At 41.7% G+C, this 21,335-nt stretch overlaps 1 protein-coding gene across 1 annotated transcript in view; it reads left to right on the plus strand.

Moving 5' to 3' along the window:
- LOC147028604 (uncharacterized) overlaps nt 1-12,004 on the plus strand; it is a 150,268-nt gene extending 138,264 nt beyond the window's left edge. The window contains exon 4 of the mRNA XM_085879189.1: nt 10,826-12,004. Within this exon, the coding sequence (XP_085735315.1) occupies nt 10,826-10,880 (55 nt within the window). The 3' untranslated portion in view covers nt 10,881-12,004. The remainder of the gene's footprint in view (nt 1-10,825) is intronic.
- The last annotated feature ends 9,331 nt before the right edge of the window (nt 12,005-21,335 follow it).

A 21,335-nucleotide genomic window follows, 5' to 3' on the forward strand; every position in this document is an offset into this window, starting at 1 on the left:
CTTCCCGCCAGCGGGGTCTTACAACTGCCCCACAAAAGACCCGACCAGCGGCCACCAGGACGAGCGAGCCAGAAGACGAGAGCAACCACGAAGCAAGAGCATCCACCAAGCAAGAGCATCCGCAAAACTGCTTCCCCCGTCTCCGACTTTTATATCCCGGAGCTCCGCCCTGTTGCTCCGCCCCGTTCTTTGCTCCCCCCCCCCCCCTTCGAGGCGCTTTGAGAAAGGTCTCAAAGAGGGGCGTTCCTCCTCCCTGGCCGCGTCACATCGCGCATCCACCAATCGGGGGCCAGCTGCCCTCCCCTCGCTTCTCTCCCCTCACACCAAGTGCGGAGAAGAATGGCGCGAAAAGCCCACCAAGCGTCCTCGTTGGTTTTTATTTGAAATAAAAGATAGAGAAAGTAAAACGACTGACTCAAAGCATCGCAGCCCGAATGAATCACATTTATTCACTCTAAACAACGGGTTTGGGGCTAACGACACATGTACTTACAGAGATATCTCACCTGAGGGCCCTTTGTGGTGATTTGCGAATTTCCACAGCCGTAACAATATATATATATATATATATATATATATATATATATATATATATATATATATATATATATATATATATATATATATATATATATATATATATATATATATATATCTTTCGAACCACTGGCTCACTGACTGATTGACTGATATTAAAGATCAGTACCTTCTGGGTGATGTAGAAAGCTGAAATTTTGCTTGCCGATGGACATCGAAGCCGGTGCACCAGGAAAAATCACAGAATCATCAGAGAGCATCTGCAAATGAAAATATAAATGAACCAATGTCACCCCTAGGGTGACCAGTATCTTGCCAAAATGTGAACATGAGTGACTTATTTAAGGTCACACTGAGGTGAACAGAACTGCTATCCACTCGGAGCGACTCCTGGAGGAATATCTGCCTACGAGAGATTCCGATGATAATCGTTTTACAGAGTGTCCATGAACAATACATGTTTGCCTCATAACGTTACCCAATGACGTCATAATGGCTAAAGCTTGACATATCTAGAAAACACTCATCGAGGACTTCAATTTGAGGTACTACAGGATATGGTTCCTAAAACTTGAAAATTTGACTTTGGGGTCAAATATGTTCGACCTCAGGCGCTAACCCTGTAGGTCAAGGTCGATCACAAACAAACACTAATATACTGAGCGCTAAGCCATTTACTACATTCTCACAAAGTTTGGAGATGATTCAATGAAAATTACTCAAAAAGAAGGGTTTCATCGAACTCCATAATTGACTTCAAAGTGATCTTGACATTTGACCTTGACTTTGACCATTAAGTGCACTGAAAAGTATTCCAAAAAGACAACCATATGTGAACCCACAAGAGTTTCCAATGACAACTTTGCTATACAGAGTGACCGAAACAAGAGTTTCTGATGTGAACTAAATCAATGCAAAATACATGAAAAATGCAGTTTTTCGTCATAACATCGTCAAATGACGTCACATCGTCAAAAGAGTTGTATGTTTAGAAAGCCCTCGTTAAGGGCTTTAATTTGAGGTACTACTCGATATGGTAACTGAAACTTGAAAATTTGACCTTAGGGTTAAAAAAAGAATGACCTTTCGGTTGACCTTGAAGGTGAAGGCCGACTAACATCAAAAATTAATCAGCTGAGTGCCATACCACACCCTATATATCCACCAAGGTTAGAGATCCTTCGATCAACGTTACTTAAAAATTAAGGGTTTCGTCGACCTTGATTATTGACCTTTTTGTGACCTTGACCTTTGACCTTGACCGTAACAATTTAGTATCGTTGATAGTATGTCTCCAGGACTCATATACATGAACTATCAAGAGATTTTGATGAGAAAGGAGAAAATAAAATTTTCATGAAAAATCCGTTTTTTTCGTCATGATGTCATCAAATGACGTCATAGCGTCAAACTTTTGACAGATCTGGAAAGCACTTATCAAGCGCTTTCATATGAGGTATTACTCGATATGGTATCTAAGATTTCAAAATTTGACCTTGGGGTCAAAAACTTTCGACCTCCAGCGCTAACCATGAAGGTCAAGGCCGATCGCCACCAAAAATTAATTAGCTGAGCGCCAGACCATGAACTATATTCCCATGAAGTTTGGAAGACGATCCGATCAAAATTATTCAAAAAATAAGGGTTTCGTCGACTCCCCTGATTTGCGACAAAGTGACCTTGACCCTTGACCTTGACCCTTGACCTTGACCTTGAAAATTTTATGCGCTGAAAGGGACCTCTATAGGACTCTGATATGCGAAGTTACAAAAATTTCCAATGATAACTGTGCTCTGCAGAATGATCGATACGTGATTACAGACAAAAAAAACAAAAAAAAAAAAAAACATACAAGCTGACTAACATATCTTGCAAAAAATTCGTTTTGGCAAGATAATAAATGAAAAATTAAATGCAAGTGAGCGACCCGAGACAATGGGGAAGCACTGTTCGAATGTGTAAGTACAACCTACACACACGCGCGCACACACACTAGGGTGGTCCAAAAAAGTCGAAAAAAATAGAATGTTGCTCCACAAGCTTAAAATTATTATTCTAATATGATCCAATAACGCGCATAAATTTTTTTAGCTTGATCGGAGGTGATTTAGAGGTCGCTCCATATGACGACTTTTAGTCTCATGACTTGAATAAATTAGTGTATGGTCAGGTACGATTACGGGTACTTCTGGATGTCCGAGGTGGAAATGGAGTGCATTTTCGAACTCGATGGGGTCGATTTACTCTTAGAAATGACTGCACCGACATTGAATTCACTACCATTTCGAAAATATGACCTAAAACAAGATTTATCATTACTGGAGTTGAGTAACTAATCATACTCATTTCGATATTTTCTAATCTATAATTAATTTGTTGTCCATCTAAACATTTCTTAAAGTAAATCGACCCCACCGAGTTCGAAAATGCAGTCCATTTTCACCGAGGAAGTTCAGAAGTGTACGGATTAGCATCTCACCATACCCTAATTTAATATAATAATAACTAAATAAATAACAAACATATTTTTCATGAATCATTGAATCTAAAACATGGGATGTTGGGCCAGCGAGAAATAAGTTTAGGCGGGAGTGGAGACAGCAATAGAGGTGGAGATGATAGTGGTATTTGGTAAATGAGACGAAATATTCCAATTGTTTGTAATTCCATTAATTGAAAAATTAGGGTATGGTGAGATGCGAATCCGTACACTTCTGAACTTCCTAGGTGAAAATGGACTGCATTTTCGAACTCGGTGGGGTCGATTTACTCTAAGAAATGTTTAGACGGACAACAAATTAATTATAGATTAGAAAATATCGAAATGAGTAGGATTAGTTACTCAACTCCAGTGATGATAAATCTTGTTTTAGGTCATATTTTCAAAATGGTAGTGTATTCAATGTCGGTGCAGTCATTTCTTAGAATAAATCGACCCCATAGAGTTCGAAAATGCACTCCATTTCCACCTCGGACATCCAGAAGTACCCGTAGTCGTACCTGACCATACCCTAATTTAACCAACTCATGAAACTAAAAGTCGTCATATGGAGCGACCTCTAAATCACCTCCGATAAACTTACATTTTTTTATGCGCGTTACTGAATCATAGTGGAATAATTTAAGGCTTGTGGAGACTTCTGAATTTTTTTTTTTTACTGTTTTTGGACCACCCTAACACACACACACACACACACACACATACATATATATATATATATATATATATATATATATATATATATATATATATATATATATATATATATGTATATGTATATGTTTATATTTATTTATTTGTGAGTTGCTGTCAAAAAGCCCTTTTTGCATCAAGGAAGCAAAGCTACCTACCGGTTCCGGGTTTGGAACGTCAACAGGTCTCCTTCAGGGCTCTCTGCTGACGATCTCAAAGTTAAGTTTCCGGTTGTTATCTGTCTCGTTTTCACTGTTTATTCTCTCACTTACATGTTACTGTGTGTTCCAAGTTCGGTTTTGTTTCAAAAATCGTGCTATTTGGTGAGGTTTTGTCGACTTTGTCATATCGGACGCTTGAGGCCTACCCTTGATGCTTGAGGCCTAACGGTACGATCGTGTTTTGTTTTTTCTCCCCATTACCTTCAATTTCTATATTCCCCACTTTCTTAAAGTCCCCCATCCCTTCAAATTTATCACTATTTCTGAAATTAAATTTAAAAAAAAAAAAAAAAACGCGATCCTTCTCCTTCCTCACTCATGACTTGCATTTTCTGCTTCTTCTTCTTCTGTTTATTCTTCTTCTTCCTCTTCTGCTTCTACTTCTTCTTCTTCTTCTTCTTCTGCTTCTTCTTTTTCTTCTGCTTCTTCTTCTTCTTCTTCTTCTTCTTCTTCTGCTTCTTCTTTTTCTTCTGCTTCTTCTTTTTCTTCTTTTTCTTCTTCTTCTTCTTCTTCTTCTTCTTCTTCTTTTTCTTCTTCTTTTTTTTCTTCTTTTTTTCTTCTTTTTTTTCTTCTTTTTTATTACAGCACTTACATGACCTAATCTGTTGAAAACTCTCTCAAACATTAATAATAATAATAAAAACGATCTCTCATAATGCTTCATCTTCCTATTTCACACGTGTGGTACTCTTTACTGTTTCATAATGCACTACTCTGCAACTATTTAAACAGACTGCTCTTAATTCGACCTTTCCTTCATTCCTTGCCTAAAAAATCCAACTGTTACAGCGTTTCTTCTCTCCATTCTCTGGATTCGCCTTTATTGCATCCATCAAGAATTGTGTTAAATCGCATCTCTGACCAAAACTTTTTAAAACCCCAGTTTGCTATGAATGTTCGCTTTCCATCAACCATTCTTTTTTTCCAACTTCAGTACCAATTCACCCCTCTCACCACTCACTCTCAAAGCAACCATCCCACTCTTCTCCCTCCAAGCCTCCTTCTCACCTCTCTCAAAAACTCCCCCCTCACCTTTCTCCCACCATTCATCACCCTCACTCATCCTTCTCAAAGTTGCCCCCCTCTCATCCACAAAGCTGCCTCCTTCCACTGCCCTCTCACCTCCTTCTCTTCACTCCACCTCCTCAAATCCTCAACTGCCTTCTTCCCCCTCTACCCCAGTACCACAGAGCCTTTTCTCCTCCTCATCCGGCCCCCTCCACGAGCTATTCTGCAATCCCCCACACTCTTTCCACAACCCTCCTTTCCTACCCCCTCGTCCCTTGTCCTACCCTCCCCCTCCCCCACCCCCTGCATCCAAAGCCTCCTCCCCTCCCTCTTCATTAAAAGTGTGGACCTCAAATATCCGGGGCCTTTGCTCAAACCTTTCAGATCTTTCCATATAGGTTGCCACTGACAAACCAGACACAATCTGCCTAACAGAAACTTTCCTCCCCCAAGACGTGTCTGACTCCCAAGTATCTCTCCCTGGTTACTCCCTCCTCCAGTATGACAGACCTGAGCCTCATCCTGGTGGAGGAGTTGCTCTCTTCATCAAAGACTCTTCCTCACTCTCCATGCACTGCCCTCACTCCCCCACACCCCCAGGAATACCTCTGGCTGCCACATCCCCTCCACTCCAACCTCATGTTTATATGTGTACTGTACCGTCCACCTAACAGTGATGACTCCATCTACACCTCACTATCCGAAAACATGGACCAACTTCTATCTTCTCATCCAAACTCTCTCTTCCTCTTATGTGGTGACTTCAATTGTCATCACGCCAGTTGGCTAGGTGTGGGTACCTCTCTCACCTGTCTGGCCCCTCAGCAAAAGCTTTCTGCGACTCATTGGGACTGACTCAATCGGTCAACTTCCCGACCCGGATCTCAACCAATGGTACTCCATCTCTTCTGGATCTGATTTTGACAAACTTCCCTGACAATATCTGCTGCTCTTCCTTCGCTCCAATCGGTTCTTCTCACCACGTCCTTGTCAAAGTGGACATCTCTCTGGCTATTATCAGAGAACCACCTCACCGCCGTCAAGTCTGGCATTTCATTCAGGCTGACTGGCAGGGTCTCCAAGCAGCCATCAAACTTTTAGACTGGTCTCCTATCACTACTTTCTCCAACATCAACTCATCCTGGGAATTCTTTCAAAGAAACTTGCTCTCCCTCATGTACAGATTTATCCCCTCTCGTCTTCAGTTGTCCAACCCTTCCCCCCGCCCTTGGTTCACTGAAGCTTGTGGCGAGGCAATTGTCCTGAAACAACTTGCCTTTGCCTCATGGAAAGCAAACCCAACTGAGGGTAATCTCAGTTCTTTCCACAAAGCTCGGAACAAGTGTGTATCTACCCTCAGGAGAGCTAGAAAATAACATATTTCTCATCTCAAGTCTGAACTCTCAAACCTCTCTCCCTCCTCAAAATCCTGGTGGCGTTTAATCAAATCTGTTTCTGGTGTATGTTCCCCCTCCATCCCCTCCCTTACCTCAAATGGCCGCACTGCTGATACCGCACGTTAAAAAGCTGAATGCCTAAACACGGTGTTTGCAGCTAAATCTTGTGTCCAAAACCCATCACTTTCTCTACCCACCATACCCAGTCTCACCCAACTGTCCCTGGACTCTGTGTCCTTTTCTCCTGACAAGGTGGAGAGCTTGCTTTCAAGCCTCGAGTCAGATTCTGCAACCAGTCCAGACGGCATCAGCCCACGTGTCCTCAAAGCCTGCTCCTCTGCTCTTGCGCACCCTCTCTCTGTTCTATTCACCCTCTCATTTGCCCAAGGTCATCTGCCATCTACTTGTAAATCTGCTAACATCACTACCCTGCATAAAAAAAGGTGCAAAAACAGATCCCTGTAACTACAGACCAATCAGCCTTCTCCCAATCATCAGCAAGGTTATGGAATCCATCATCGCTTCAGACATTAAATCCTTCCTCTTCTCCAATGGCTTGATTTCCAATCATCAATTTGGTTTCAGACCAGGTCACTCTACCCTGGATATGCTGCTTCTGCTCTCCCATCAATGGATGGAGGTCCTCAATGCCAGACAGGAAATCCGAGCCGTATCCCTGGACATATCACGTGCTTTTGACACAGTCTGGCACCCTGCCCTACTCACCAAACTCTCTTCCCATGGTATCCAAGGCCATCTCCACTCATGGCTCGCAGACTTCCTCTCCTGTCGCAGTCAACGGGTGTCTGTCTGTCTGTCTGTCTGTTTTGTATGCACTCCTAAACCATAAGACGGAATGAGGTGAAACTTGGTGGTTGTACTTGGAGTGTGCAGTGAATTTTTTTAGAAAGTTGGGATGCTAACGATCATCTTATATTTTAACAATAAAGTGAGTGAATTATCTATCATACCACACTGTTTGTTGGTATCAGCTTACGTTTTAACATTAACAATTCTCTGTACGAAACCCATTCGCTTCAAACTCGGCTTTTGAAGGCCAACTTGGGTGCGTTCAGGGCCCAGAGCCCAGACAATATCAGCAGGAACTATCCTGTACGTGTTCCAAACATTTTCTCAACAAATGAAAAAGAAGAAGAAGAAAAAAGTCGTACAAAGGGAGCAAGTGAAGTCAGAGCTGTGGAGAACCAGGAGGACCTACAAAAGCGTTGAACAACTGTCTGTATATTCCATGCTGAAGCCCGAGCATCGCAGAGCCACATGCACCAGTAGAAGTATTGAGCAGCTGACTGCATATTGGCTGAAAGAATGGCCAGGAGGTACGCACACTCACCTCTAAGCTGTCTAGCCTGGGTTCAAATCCTGACACAGCTATGAACTGTCACCCCAGTGTTTCACAGGCATTGATTCCTCAATGTGTGTGCCATCTCTTGAATGGAAGTAAAACAGGCATCCGATCTGCCAGAATTCGTTGGTGGATGTTAAAGATCCCATTGCATCCTTTGCAAAGAAGAGGTGAGCTATTGTCAGCAGCATGGCCAAATTGCATATTCCTGCCTTAAACAGCAGAGCATGTTGTATCAGCGGCATAGCCACGCCATCAGCCAATGATGTTACCCCGCAGATTTGTGCTGCATACAAATGATGACAACGGTGACGATTCGACTCTGTGGCCCATGTGAAATCCCAACATTGGAGAGCCAGGAGCAATGACAGAAGTGCCAGGAAGCTGATCAAGCGCCCATGTTCAAGCTGCAGGGAGAGTGCAGAGAAAAGTTAACCGTCCGGCTCAGGGACAGATTGGTCTTGCTTGCAGGTCACCAGACATTTTGTGAGACTTTGAAAGAATCGGCATAAATCATATTGGTCGAAGGATAAATGATGATTGGTAGCTATTATTAATGCATGCCATTCCTGCAATGCCCTAAAATGGAAAAATGAGAAGTCATTATCAATGTGTTGCAGTGCAGGTAAAGATAAACCACCAGAGTTCCAACAACCACCACGCATCTTCAAAGATCGCTGGGAGGGACAGCGAACTGAGGGAAGAATCTTCAGTGAATTTGCTCGGCAAATAAATTACGCACAAAAAAAAATCATGAGCCTCAGCCCCCTGGCACTGCACTGGCTGGAATCCAAGTGTTGTAATACAAGGTAAACTCTTCCATTTAGTTGGTCCTCTCAAAGCTAATGATGGTGAAGAGCTTCACTTAACTCAGATCTATGAACATGATCCTGCGTATGATGAAGAGGAAGCCAACCTTTGCCGAGGGAATCCACATTTAACAGCCAGCACTACGGCCAACCAATGCAACATCCGAGTTGGACTTCTGTGGCAACTCCAGGCTAAGCTATTGATCTGCAAGCTCTACATCCAGGATTTTGTCCAGGTGTGTGATATACTACCGGATGCAGAGATCAGAGATGCCAATTTTGTGAGTGACGCGAACGTCAGGACCTGAGGGGAACATGCTCGATGTCACAAAATATGTTTCATTTGAAGTTGCTGTTCTCATGGCTGATAAACCCAAGTGGTGTGACTTGGTGTTGCATAAGAGAGGTAGGGGTTTACAATGCATCTCGGACACTAATCGAGCAGCTGATGTGCTGCACTTCATTCTCCTCTTCCGTGAATCCTGGCTTAGTCATACCAACGACTTTTAAAATGGTATGAGCTGCTTCTTTGCTTGATGCACAGAATTTAAATAAGATAGAGCATGGACAAACAACCATACGTTGTGCAGGCTTTGATGGACTTTATGACCTGCTTTGAAATTCCTTGCAAGTGAACTCATATTTACTTAGAGTGTGCAAGCAACGGGTCCAGGGTTTGTGCAACCTTATTATTTGTATTTCTCAAAACTAAAGTTCTGCTGCACAAGATGTTTGTGGCTTTGCGGCATGTAAAAGCTGGTCAGGAGGTCTTTCCAACTTTTCTACCCGTTGAAAAGACCATAGTATCTCTTTGGAGAGCAGGCTGTTTAGGTGAGTGATAAAGACTAATTAAGACTTGTTTCTCTTTCTATTTAGCTGGTGTGAGTACGATTCTCATGGCTTCTCAGTCTTGGCAACCTGTAATAGAGAGCACGCACCAGGAAGGGGTCTGAGGGGAGCACGCTGTGTAGGTTCCCGTCAATCAGAATGACAACCACTTGGCAAATGTGACAAGTTTTCAAAACACTTCTCAACATGATTTGAGGGAGGTATTCAACCTGCAATGGACTCAAATAGGCTGATTTCTGGTCTTACAGATCTCTTTGGACTTATCGACTCTGGCCATTCTGCCGACTCGTGTCCCAGAAGTAGGTTTGGGAAGAGTTTAAATATATGGTTTAAAATGCACGTAAACGATTTGAAAACTATTATTATAACACAACCACTCGTTTTTGGAAATGAATCTGGGTGTGAAATATTGTTCTGCTGATGTTGTGTATACAGGATAGCTGTATTTCATAGCGAAGCCTCCTTGAAAAAGGGGGTGTTTAACTGTTTGACCAATCAACTAGCCTGGTGTAAGCTTAGTGGTTAGGGTGGTGGCTTGGGATCCTAGGGTCCTGAGTTTGAGCCCCGTTGGCCACTGAATTAACACCAGGGAGTTGACTCAGCCTGTCATCCTTCTGAGTTTGGTGAAATGAGCACCAGTATACTGGTAATAGGGGCACTGCATCAGTGGCGTAGCTGTGCCCCGAACCAATGATGCAACCAGAAGCCAAAAAGGCAACACACGATGGGAACCAATGAACTTATACTTGTTTTTTTTTTTTACCTCCACTTATTGTGGTGACATGATTTCATACTTTCAACTGGCGATGATCAACAGTGCATCACCACTGCCACCAAGTATGGGGGCACCGCTGATGCAATGCCCCTATTACCAGTTCACTGGTACTCATTTCACCAACCTCAGAAGGATGACAAGTTGAGTCAGCCCTTCCTGGTGTTAATTCAGAAACCGATGGGGCTTGAACTCAGGATGCTAAGATCCCAAGCCCACCACCCTAACCATTGAGCTAACACCAGGCTTCTTATACTCGTACATGATAAAATTCTCTGACTGGCCTCAACACCATTTTTTAAGATTTGGGGTTGTGCAACATTTCACCTTGGGTGTTACCTCGTCCAAGATCTGTCTGGTGATGGTTGAGTTAATTATCTGCCTTGTTCAATCCACAGAGGTGATGATTGAGTTCTGCCCGGTGAAATGAATCGATTTCAGCACTTTGTTTGTCGAGCCTTTGTTTGATACAGATCTGATGGGACAGCGTAGCAGGAAGCTATTATATACAAAGAATGACTCCTGATAATTTCTTTATAAGACTGCAGCATTAAATATCGAATTTATGTTTTGAACACATCAAAAGTATTTTATGAATCATCATATAAAATTTTAATTGAAGTTATTTACAGTGTCATGTTTTCTCTCCTCTACCTTTTCCCTTTTCTCAAATCAGCTGGAATGCTCTTGCTGTTCCTGCAGAGGCACTTTGCAGAATGACAACTGTGTGAGTTGTTGCTTCTCGTGTCTGCTTCAAGCCACCGGACACACGTTCATCTATGTACTTTGAACGGAAGAACTTTTGTCTCCATAACCAATGAGCCACCACAACTAGGTGGCGTAAACTTAGTTCAGATAATAACGTATTAAGTGTAAACATGCGACACAGATATGTATCACATACTTTCACATAAACGAGCAGTGTGCATTAATCATGCAGGAATACAATCTCTGAAATCAAGAAGCGTTCTTGGAGAAAAATGGCAAATGGAAGCGAGAAATGTAATTATCGAAAAAGAGAAGCGCACGTCCCTCCTGCAATCGAGGTTCACCTTGTCGGCTGTTCGTGCTGATGCTCAGTAACTTTGTGATGTGCAGTTGATGTGTGTAGCTATTAAAAAAAAAAAACACACAGCAAGTTTATTGAGTAAAAACCATCTGGATGCAACTTCAAATATTCAAATAAAAACCCTACAATATGCTATTGAAAAGAGAACAGCATTAATGAATAAAATAAGATGGACAAGGATGAGTAAATTTATAGTGTCGTCACAGATGGTAACGATTCCATATAACAATTATTCTACTGAACAATAAGCCATTCTTTCCGATAAGAGACTTGTTTCATCTTGCCATGTCTCCGCTATCTTTCGTTTCTGTTCGTGCGAGTTCCTGTCTCTTTTCCGTTTTCTACTTTCTTCATCGTAGGCCTTGCACAGCATCATGATGCCACATCTAATCTATCCTAAACTTTATTTACACAAACAGACCACACTTCTTATATTGATAATCCTACTGCATGACAACTCTTTTCTACAAAACCAAACTTGCAGTTGTCAAATTATTGGAATTGGCAAAAAAGATCTCTTCAGATTCTTGGGCACAATACCGACGAAATTTTACTTGGTTATAGAAAATCAAAACTCTCTTCACGAGGGGTGCTTACAACACCAGCTAACACACATCTACTTCGGCGTTGTCTTTGCTCATTCAAGTGTATTCTCTCTATCTGACCTCCACCCAAAATGTTGTTAAGTTTTTAGTTTTTCTCTTCTCTCTCTGTCTCTCTCTCTCTGTCTCTGTCTCTCTCTCTCTGTCTCTCCTCTTGGTCTCTCTCTCTCTCTCTCTCTCTCTCTCTCTCTCTCTCTCTCTCTCTCTCTCTCTTTCTCTCTCTCTTTCTCTCTCTCTTTCTCTCTCTCTTTCTCTCTCTCTCTTTCTTTCTTTCTTTCTTTTTTTCTTTCTTTCTTTCTCTCTCTCTCTCTCTCTCTCTCCTTTTCTCTCTCTCTCTCTCTCTCTCTTTCTTTCTTTCTCTCTCTCTCTCTCTCTCTCTCTCTCTCTCTCTCTTTCTTTCTTTCTCTCTCTCTCTCTCTCTCTCTCTCTCTCTCTCTCTCTCTCTCTCTCTCTCTCTCTCTCTCTCTCTCTCTGTCTCTGTCTCTGTCTCTCTCTTTCTTTCTCTCTTTCTTTCTCTCTTTCTTTCTCTCTTTCTTTTTCTCTTTCTCTTTCTCTTTCTCTTTCTCTCTCTCTCTCTCCCCCCCAAGTGTTTTTATCATGAAGTCTGAAATGGTCAACCAACACTGCTACTAATCCAATGCCACCATGTAACCATCTCACATTACTGCTTCAGTGTGTTTGCCTGTGATTCTGCTCTGTGTATACCTTTATTAGCATTGGGTATATAATCATTGTAATTGGGGTTTTAAATTATCAGAATGCACTTATTTTTGTTTACTTTTCCTCTTCTTGTTTTTTTTTTTTTTCTTATTTTCTATTTATTTTTGTATCTTCACTTATTTACTAACTTCATCTTCGTATTTATACCTGTATTTTACTTCATTTTCTGTTTATATTTATTAGTTAAAGTTTCCATGTTTTTGGTGCCCTTGCTGTTAAGGTGCGTATCAACTTGTTGCTGACCGCCTGGATTATTGGCATAAGTCGAATATGTGTCATTCTGTTTTGTCTTGTGGATAATGGAAATTAAGCGTGAAACATACGTCGCAGACTTGTTGATGTAAACCTTTGCAAATGTACTCTTCATAACCATTTTGCTCTCAATGCCACTGTATTGCTCTCTTCGATCTTCAACTCTTTCTCTCTTTTGTTTTCCTGTTCTTACGAGACTTTATCCAGTGACAAGGTGGAGGTGATAAAGTAACATAAAGATAAATATGGAGAAAAGGTAAGCAGGCTGGAAGGGAATAAGTTGGAACTAAGAAATAAGAAGTTTCCGTGTCAAGTGAAACGACATATATATTTTCATCAATGTACAGTACAGGTATTCTAAAGTTGTATTGTTTTATAACTAAACTAGTTTCATTCATGAAAACTCAAACAATTGTAATAGAAGGAATTACCTTGCCATTGATTTTAAGACCCAACTACACTTCAAACACCTTTAGTTACATTGAACGTGTGTGTGTGTGTGTGTGTGTGTGTGTGTGTGTGTGTGTGTGTGTGTGTGTGTGTGTGTGTGTGTGTGTGTGTGTGTGTGTGTGTGTGTGTGTGTGTGTGTGTGTGTGTGTGTGTGTGTGTGTGTGTGTGTGTGTGTGTGTGTGTGTGTGTGTGTGTGTGTGTGTGTGTGTGTGTGTGTGTGCGCGCGTGTGTGCGTGCGTGTGTGTTTGACCTGAGGAGCTCGTCGTGAGATGGAAATGGTTACAAGTCAGCACTGCTTTGAGATATGTCAAAACCATAAAACGCTTTCACAATCAACCTTGAACTATATCCCTAAGGTGTATGTTTAACTTAAATCCTGAATCTGACCTTAACCCCAGCCATATCTTTATATTTGAACAAGCCATAACCACTAATCCGATGTTAACCCTCTTTAACCATTAACTCTATTTGTAGTGTTAACATTAAATCTAACCTCTTAAACCTTAGCCTTAAAGAAGCCATAAATCTAGATAATTAACCCTAGCATTTCTTCGCCACCTATCTCCAAGCCCAGCCTTAATAATTCTTAGCCCATTGCTGCTCTGACACTGATGGTCGCTCTACTGTTAGTGAACCCAAACCAAGCCATAATTTTAACTCGCATCTCATTTTTCAATCATGACCTTCTTTGCCCTAATATTTGTATTTCTTGGAGAGTCTTCTATCGCGGTACTTGCTTTGGCCTGTTGCATGTCGATGAAAGCAGACCTTCAGGCAATGGAAAATTTGATTCTTTGGTGAGCTGGTTATGGCGGGCTATCGGGAATCGTGATGATTTGTGCTCATAAGCTCGACACCTGTGTTTTTGATATTGCTTAGCACGAGGGGTTCTGGGTTTGTGTTTATTAATATTATAACAATCTCTTACACCACGTGAACTACAGAGGTGAGGAACAGACTTTCTGTACAGGAATGATTTAAATTGAATCTGCTCCTGATTTGTAGGTACTTAAGAAAAATACTAGATACTTAAACAACCTCATCTGTCTTCCAAATCCTCTCTCCTCTCCTCTCCTCTCCTCTCCTCTCCTCTCCTCTCCTCTCCTCTCCTCTCCTCTCCTCTCCTCTCCTCTCCTCTCCTCTCCTCTCCTCTCCTCTCCTCTCCTCTCCTCTCCTCTCCTCTCCTCTCCTCTCCTCTTCTCTTCTCTTCTCTTCTCTTCTCTTCTCTTCTCTTCTCTTCTCTTCTCTTCTCTTCTCTTCTCTTCTCTTCTCTTCTCTTCTCTTCTCTTCTCTTCTCTCTCTGCAGAAATATTTTTGTTTATCATACCATTGATGTCCAAGAATGAAGCTTGAAAATGCTTTGTTGAACACTGCCCATGAGAAGTTTTGTTGTTAATTGTATTTTTAGAGAGACGTTTATTAGAAATGTAGAACGATTTGATTGAGTATTTTTCTCTTCTGGTTCTCTTTTATAATGATTTGTCAGTCCAATTGAATCTGGCATCACTGATGGCACGTTGGATTTTTCAAATCATTTTTTTACCCAGAAGTCCAGGCTAACAGAAGATCTAAACTACAGGGGGCAACATGTTTAAAGCCTAACCAGTGGTAAAAAGGAAGCAAAGAAAATCAAATCATCGCATGGACACATCTCAAATGAGCGAGTATATCAGGTTCAGGAATGGAAGAGGTGGAAGAAAAAATGATGAAGAAATAAATCTGTCTCATGATAGTCGAAGCCCCGCTCATGTTCCCAAATTGTGGCAGAATAATGCAACACTTTGCAAATTCTGCTTCACGATGACAAGAAGAACCAACATTGAAGGGATAAAAAGGGAGTAGGAGTCGGCAAGAGGAGAATATCAGGGGTGGGGATGGAAGGACAACACAAGGCAACAGTCGTAGGGAGTCTGTTCCACAAATAGAAAGATGATGGAATGGAAATAAGCAACTAGCTTAGACTTGGGGAGGGACACCAAGTGAGGGTTTCTGTAAGAACCCGGATGACTGGTGTGGGAGAGGAACGGGGTAGGGGGTAGGAGAGGGGTGGGTAGATTGATCGTGAGGTCAGAAGTTAAGTCAAAGGAAAATTGACAATCAGCAACCTGCCTCTGGGGGAACGAGATGTAAAGAGGTTGCATCAGCCCAGAATGGGGAACCACACTTCATGATATTTGGGATAAAGGTCTTATACACTGTGATCAGTTCGCCATGGCTCGGAATGCACTTTTATTTGTGGACAATACTAACGTATAAACTAGACTTATAGATGTGGTCTACTCAACACAGGTTTATGACAGAATGAGACAAGCCAGCTCAAGGGCTTGCACCAATTGCAAGGGTTGTCAAGAGGGGCCAACTGTGGGGTTTCGGATCTGATCCTTATGGAGGGACAGGGTGACAACGTGGGACTTTCCTGCATTGAAAGACTTGTTCCAGGTGGCTGACCAATGACATGTATTTTTCCAGATCATCAAATAGGGATATTGTGGCAGTGTTAGAAGTGTGATATGTATATTGTTCTTCACAGGGTGGAGTTATCAGCAAAATAGTAGAGTACTTTCCAACGAAACAGAGAAGTCATTGATGGGGACCAACAATGAGGTTTGTTCTGAAACACTGCCTCAATAGAAATTCTATTTGAGGATAAAATAGGATCTCTATTCAAGAAGAGCCTCCAGAATACCATTGGCAGATAATTTGGAAATGAAGGCTTGGTGCCAGCCAGTATTGAAGGTGTGAGATGAACCTGACCTCTTATTTGAGAGTCAACAGCTACACATGATATTGACTTTAAGGTAGTGACATGTCCATGGTAGAATAGTCGCGGTGGAAGCAAAATTAATGATCATTGCTTAAAGAGTTGAAGAAGAGATCATGCCTGAAGTCCGCAGTAGTGATAGATTCCATCACGTTCCTTAATATGGGGAGAAGGCTGACAAGTCTGTCGTCGAGTGGATCAAACTTGGAACCCTTCTTATGAATTGGCAGCTTGGAAGATGATGGCAGGTAGCCACCTAATTAAGACCCGAAGGACGGAAAGGCAAGAGGAAAGGTAAAAAAACAACACCTCAACTCTTTTGTTCCTCTATTCCCCCATTGGTGGAACCACCTTCCTGAGACTTTTCAATTCCACACTTCCCTCAAGGGCTTCGAGCAGGCGGTGCACTTTTAAATCGCGTCATTCCACATCCCTACCCATGATGTTTTCTATCCCCATTAACCCTAAATAATCAAACACAACCCTCTTACTTGCAGGTTACTGTGTTTCCTCCCCTCTTCTCTCTCCTATGTTCCTGGTTTTTAATCCTCTTAAGCTCATTTCTATCCAACTGTTGTTCCACTTCATTGCCTTTTCCCCTCCGTCATCTTGCTCTTCCATACACCTTGATCTTGTATATTAAAATTAAAATAAAAAAGGGAGAGGATCTTGCTGAAGAATGCTTTCTGAGGATTAAAGTACCAATAATGTTGAATCCACTTGCAGTGGAGGTGTCAAGATTGACTACAAATTTCTCAATCCGAATGGGAGAAAAATCCACTTCTTGTGGAGATGATTTTGTGATTGGGGAAAGGGTGGGTACAGGAAAGGAAGGATTGGGAACATTGGTCTTTTCAGTAAAGACAGAATTAATGTTTTCATCGTCTTCAAGAATCGTATCCACCATGACGCCATCCGTTCGCAGCGAAGGTACCTGGAAGGGAATGTGTGCCGGTAACAGACTTACCTTGCTTCCATCAATATTTGGAGGATTGTGAGAGGCTTGAGAAGTTTGACCACAGGTTAGCTTGATGTTGCGATTTAGCTCATTGAAGGATTGAAGTGCATTGACTGCAGGATATGCAGAGGCACCGTAGCTTCCCATCAATTAGGTTTGCCCTCCAGGTGGAGAATAAAACCTGCTTTTGGCAATTGCCTCACCAAACGCATCAGTGTACCAGAGCCACAATGTTGAATAGGACAGTTAGAAGCTTTTTCGGGATGAACTGTTGAAGGAGGAAAGTAATTTGTTGAGGAAGGAATTCCAAGAACTGTCTATTTTGGGAGCCAATGAAATTTTGAACCAGTCTGTGAGTAAGATAGACGGATGAAATCAACGGAACATTGATTGAGGAATGCTAATCACTTTGAGAAGTATTGATAAGGTGACGTTTCGGGTGTTAACCCTTCATCAATCAACATTCTGTTCTCCCTGTCCCTCGACGACGTAGGTCGACGTGAGCATTCATGAGCAAGACTAGTTCTTTATCCTACTGCAAGGAAGAGAGCACATTTTAGGCCAGACCAATCTGCCTTGCTCAACTGACATACATGTTAGGATCTCGGTGGCTTTTCTGAAGATCGCCAAGAAGACAGACACTTTCACAAGAATAACGTAATCGGAAGAGCCAAAATAAGTGTAGGAGCAGGAGAGGTTTGAGGGGACGTTTGACATGATTTTTGGAGAGATGTGAGTAGAAAAAGAAAAAAAATAGAGAACTGACAGAGTAGGATAGCAGAGGATTCATTTTTGAGGAAAGGGTCTCGTAGATGGAGTGGTCACAGCAGGGGTGACGGTAGACCACACAACCACACAAAGAAACTAAGTTGTTACAGAAAGCGACATGAAGAAAAAATACTCCATGAGATGATGGTTGGAGGGGGGGAGGGGAGAGGAGGGGATGGAGTGACAGGTAAGGGCAGTGGCTCAAATGGAGCGATGAACATAGACACAAACCAACATCACCATGATAAGCTGGAGCTGGTTCAATCAATGCACAGGAGGGAGTACCCAGGAAGGGAGACAGATGAGTCGGGAAGGAGGTGCAGAGGCTGGTTGTTGGGGGGGGGAGGGTTGGAGCATTTAAGGTTGGAAGGGTAGGGTGATGGATGATTTTAGAAGGGGGAAGTGTAGGACAGTGTGATGGAGGAATGGGGTATGGTGAATAAGGAGTGGAACAGCTGCTGGAAGGGGCATCAGAATGGGCACAGGCATTATGGAAGGGATAGCAGCTAGGTTCATGGACTTGTAACAGCCTGGTCCTCTCTTCTGCTATCCAAGTTCCAGCACACACATCAAAAAGGAGCCAGGATGGAAAAATGAAACTCCGTATGAAAGGCCCTTACGAAAACAACACTAATGTTTGCAATGATTTGAATTTTTGGGCTGACAATAAAGGGGGGGCAGGGGTGACAAAGGAGAATAAAACAAGGATTACAGGATTACAAGTGAGCAGAGATGGTGATAAGCAGGAACCAGACCATCTAGAACTTGTGTGGGGTGCATTGGGATGGGACATCAAAGCCAAAATATTTGCCAATGATGTGAAGTGCCAACTTGACACTTTGTAGTATCATTGGCAAATGCTTGAGGAGATGTCCCAGTGCACCCCAGTTTCCCATAGCCGGCATGCAATGTGGAGTCAAACGGTCTACAGGCCTCACCAGAAGCATTTCATTTGCAAACTTGTGTTTTTGTCTTGCTGATGATGGCTTTAGCACAGAAACAGAAGCGTTTATTGTATGTCCATGCATTTGGCAGTTGGGTCACAGTGAATGTTTTATTAGTTTGACAAGCTATATATGACTGTGTACTTTGGTCTTTGAGATGAAGTACATTTGCTTATTTTTGTCCTTATGTTTGGATTTTAACCTTTTAATGTAAAAAGGCTTTTCTTAACAATTACAACTTGTATGACCGTGCATTTGGTGAAAGGATCATGATGCATGTCTTTTGTATGACCATGTATTTTGGTCTTCCAGTTCGGGTTCATGTGTATTGCTTGGATAAATCTTCCCCTGTACTTTTGACTAAATTGTACATGTTTCACTGTCATTATGTTTGCATTTCTACCTTTTTTGATGAAAGGTCATCTTATCTCTCAATGGAGAAACAGCAGGTACACCTTTTATGAAAACGTATTTTGGCCAGAGGGTAAGGGTGCATGTTCATTACTTTGACAACATTTTCATGACTGCATGACAGTGAACTTTGATTTTGTCACAATGCTCCAATTTTATTTTAAACCTTTTTCTATAAAAAGAATTTTTTTGTATCTGTACATTTTTCAATTGAGTGCTGGTGAATATTTCCCCAAAAGGGTTGTTAATTTCTTTGGGGATTTAGTGACTCTCTCTCTCTCTCTCTCTCTCTCTCTCTCTCTCTCTCTCTCTCTCTCTCTCTCTCTCTCTGTGTCTCTGTCTCTCTCTCTCTCTCTCTCTCTCTCTCTCTCTCTCTGTCTCTCTCTCTCTGTCTCTGTCTCTGTCTCTGTCTCTGTCTCTGTCTCTGTCTCTGTCTCTGTCTCTTCCCACCCCATGCATAAAAAATAGTCACGTAAAACAATTGTTTGAAAAACAATGAAAAATCTTCATTTTTGTTAAACCTCATATCATTTTGTACAGTACGGTACTATAAGCTTCCTGTATTTTGACTCGTATCTTGATTCAACTGCACACATCAGGTTTGATACATTTCTGACAGTAGCCGTGGGCAAAAGACCACACATTGCATTCCATTCATGAGTAAGTTACATCTCTGCAGTGGTTATGCAATCAGCGTGGTGCTTGCACTTTTATTGCTGAATCTAAGAGCCGTTTCCACCCAGCTTTGGCTGGCCGGCCCAAGCAGCTCGAGTACCGCTTCAGTGGTGACGTTCTCCTGTTGATGAACAAGTATTCCGATCTTTGGTCTTGAAATGCTTTGGAGGTATTAAAAAATATATGCATATATATATATATATATATATATATATATATATATATATATATATATATCGTTATATATATATAGTTATATAGATATACACAGTATATACATGCAGTGTTTCATTGTGAAATACTTTCATATACCAATTGTGTACAGATTTTATTGTAAGACTGCCCAAAACTTTTGTATTCCAAGCTTGACTGGACAGTCGAGCCATGTTGTCTTGTACTTACGAACATGAAACGCTTTAATTACAACATTACCTTGCACGTTTAAGAGTCCTGCTGTCAATATTCTTGATATCATAATCACCTTTAGTTGGACTTTGAAAGCTGGAGGACAAAGTTTGAAAACATTGAGTATTCACTTTTCCAGATGTTTAATTTGTGCTTCAGGTTCAAATCTGGTGCAAGGCTGTTTGTTCATTAGCCACTTGCTGCTGCAACCAGTAGAGTACATCCTCTGCTGCGGTGTAGAATGCTTTTGCCGCCACAGCTCAGGGAACAGACATATGCACTGGACATAGCTGGACAAGAAAGGTGATGAACAGCTTTTTAGATGTGGATGATGATAGCTTTTTAAAATGCATTTATCTCCTGACTGCATTAAGCCGGCTGTTCCATCTGTTGATGTCGTTTGAAATTATTTGGTGAATATCCTGATGAACTGGCCGCGTGTGTCACTGGCGCTGCCAACTCTTCAATTGTCAGTCTCAAACCGACCCTGGAGATGCAGAGACAGCTTTGAGGTGGCATTTTAGGGAAGTCATGGCACAGCTCACATTTTAACCTTTCATTCTCCAATTTTATCATGCTATGTTTGTGTCTCTTTATGTTAACTAGATGCAGTAAATATCCAAACTGACTTAAGTGGTTGGATTTAAGAGTCCCCATTTAAAGGAAGATTGGCAGTTAAGCTTCATTGCAGGGACCTGACTGATCTTTCTTTCAGCTCTTTTTAGTATTTTTTTTTAACATTATCTTTTCTCCCAGATTCATGCACGTCACGTACCACGTCCTATTAAACAGAGTGGTGTTCAAGCTACCAGTGAAGATGTCCATTTGTGACTGTACTTTTATCATCCACGCTTTAAGAGTGCAGATCAACGATGACCGCATGCTTAAAGGGAGATTGAACAAGATATGGCTTTCTAGTAAGTAGGAGAAGAAAGGCCTTCTTTTTGCTTATGCTGAAGGTTATCTGTGGTGCTGTATGTGAAGTGTTTATATCTTAACGATTTGGAAAATTTAAAGCAAAAATATGCAAAGTTATTTTTAACTAGAACGAGAATTGCTTTGCAATACATGTCCCCCACTGGCCCCAGTGAATGTTCGTTTATTTGGACGGTGTACAATGGCGCGTTCGATGCCGAAAATAATAAAGATAATAAAAAATAACCCGATGTTT

The sequence above is a fragment of the Eptatretus burgeri genome, chromosome 4 (assembly GCF_056783735.1).
Source record: "Eptatretus burgeri isolate ZD-2024b chromosome 4, Ebu_testis_v1, whole genome shotgun sequence".
NCBI classification, from domain to species: Eukaryota; Metazoa; Chordata; class Myxini; order Myxiniformes; family Myxinidae; genus Eptatretus; species Eptatretus burgeri.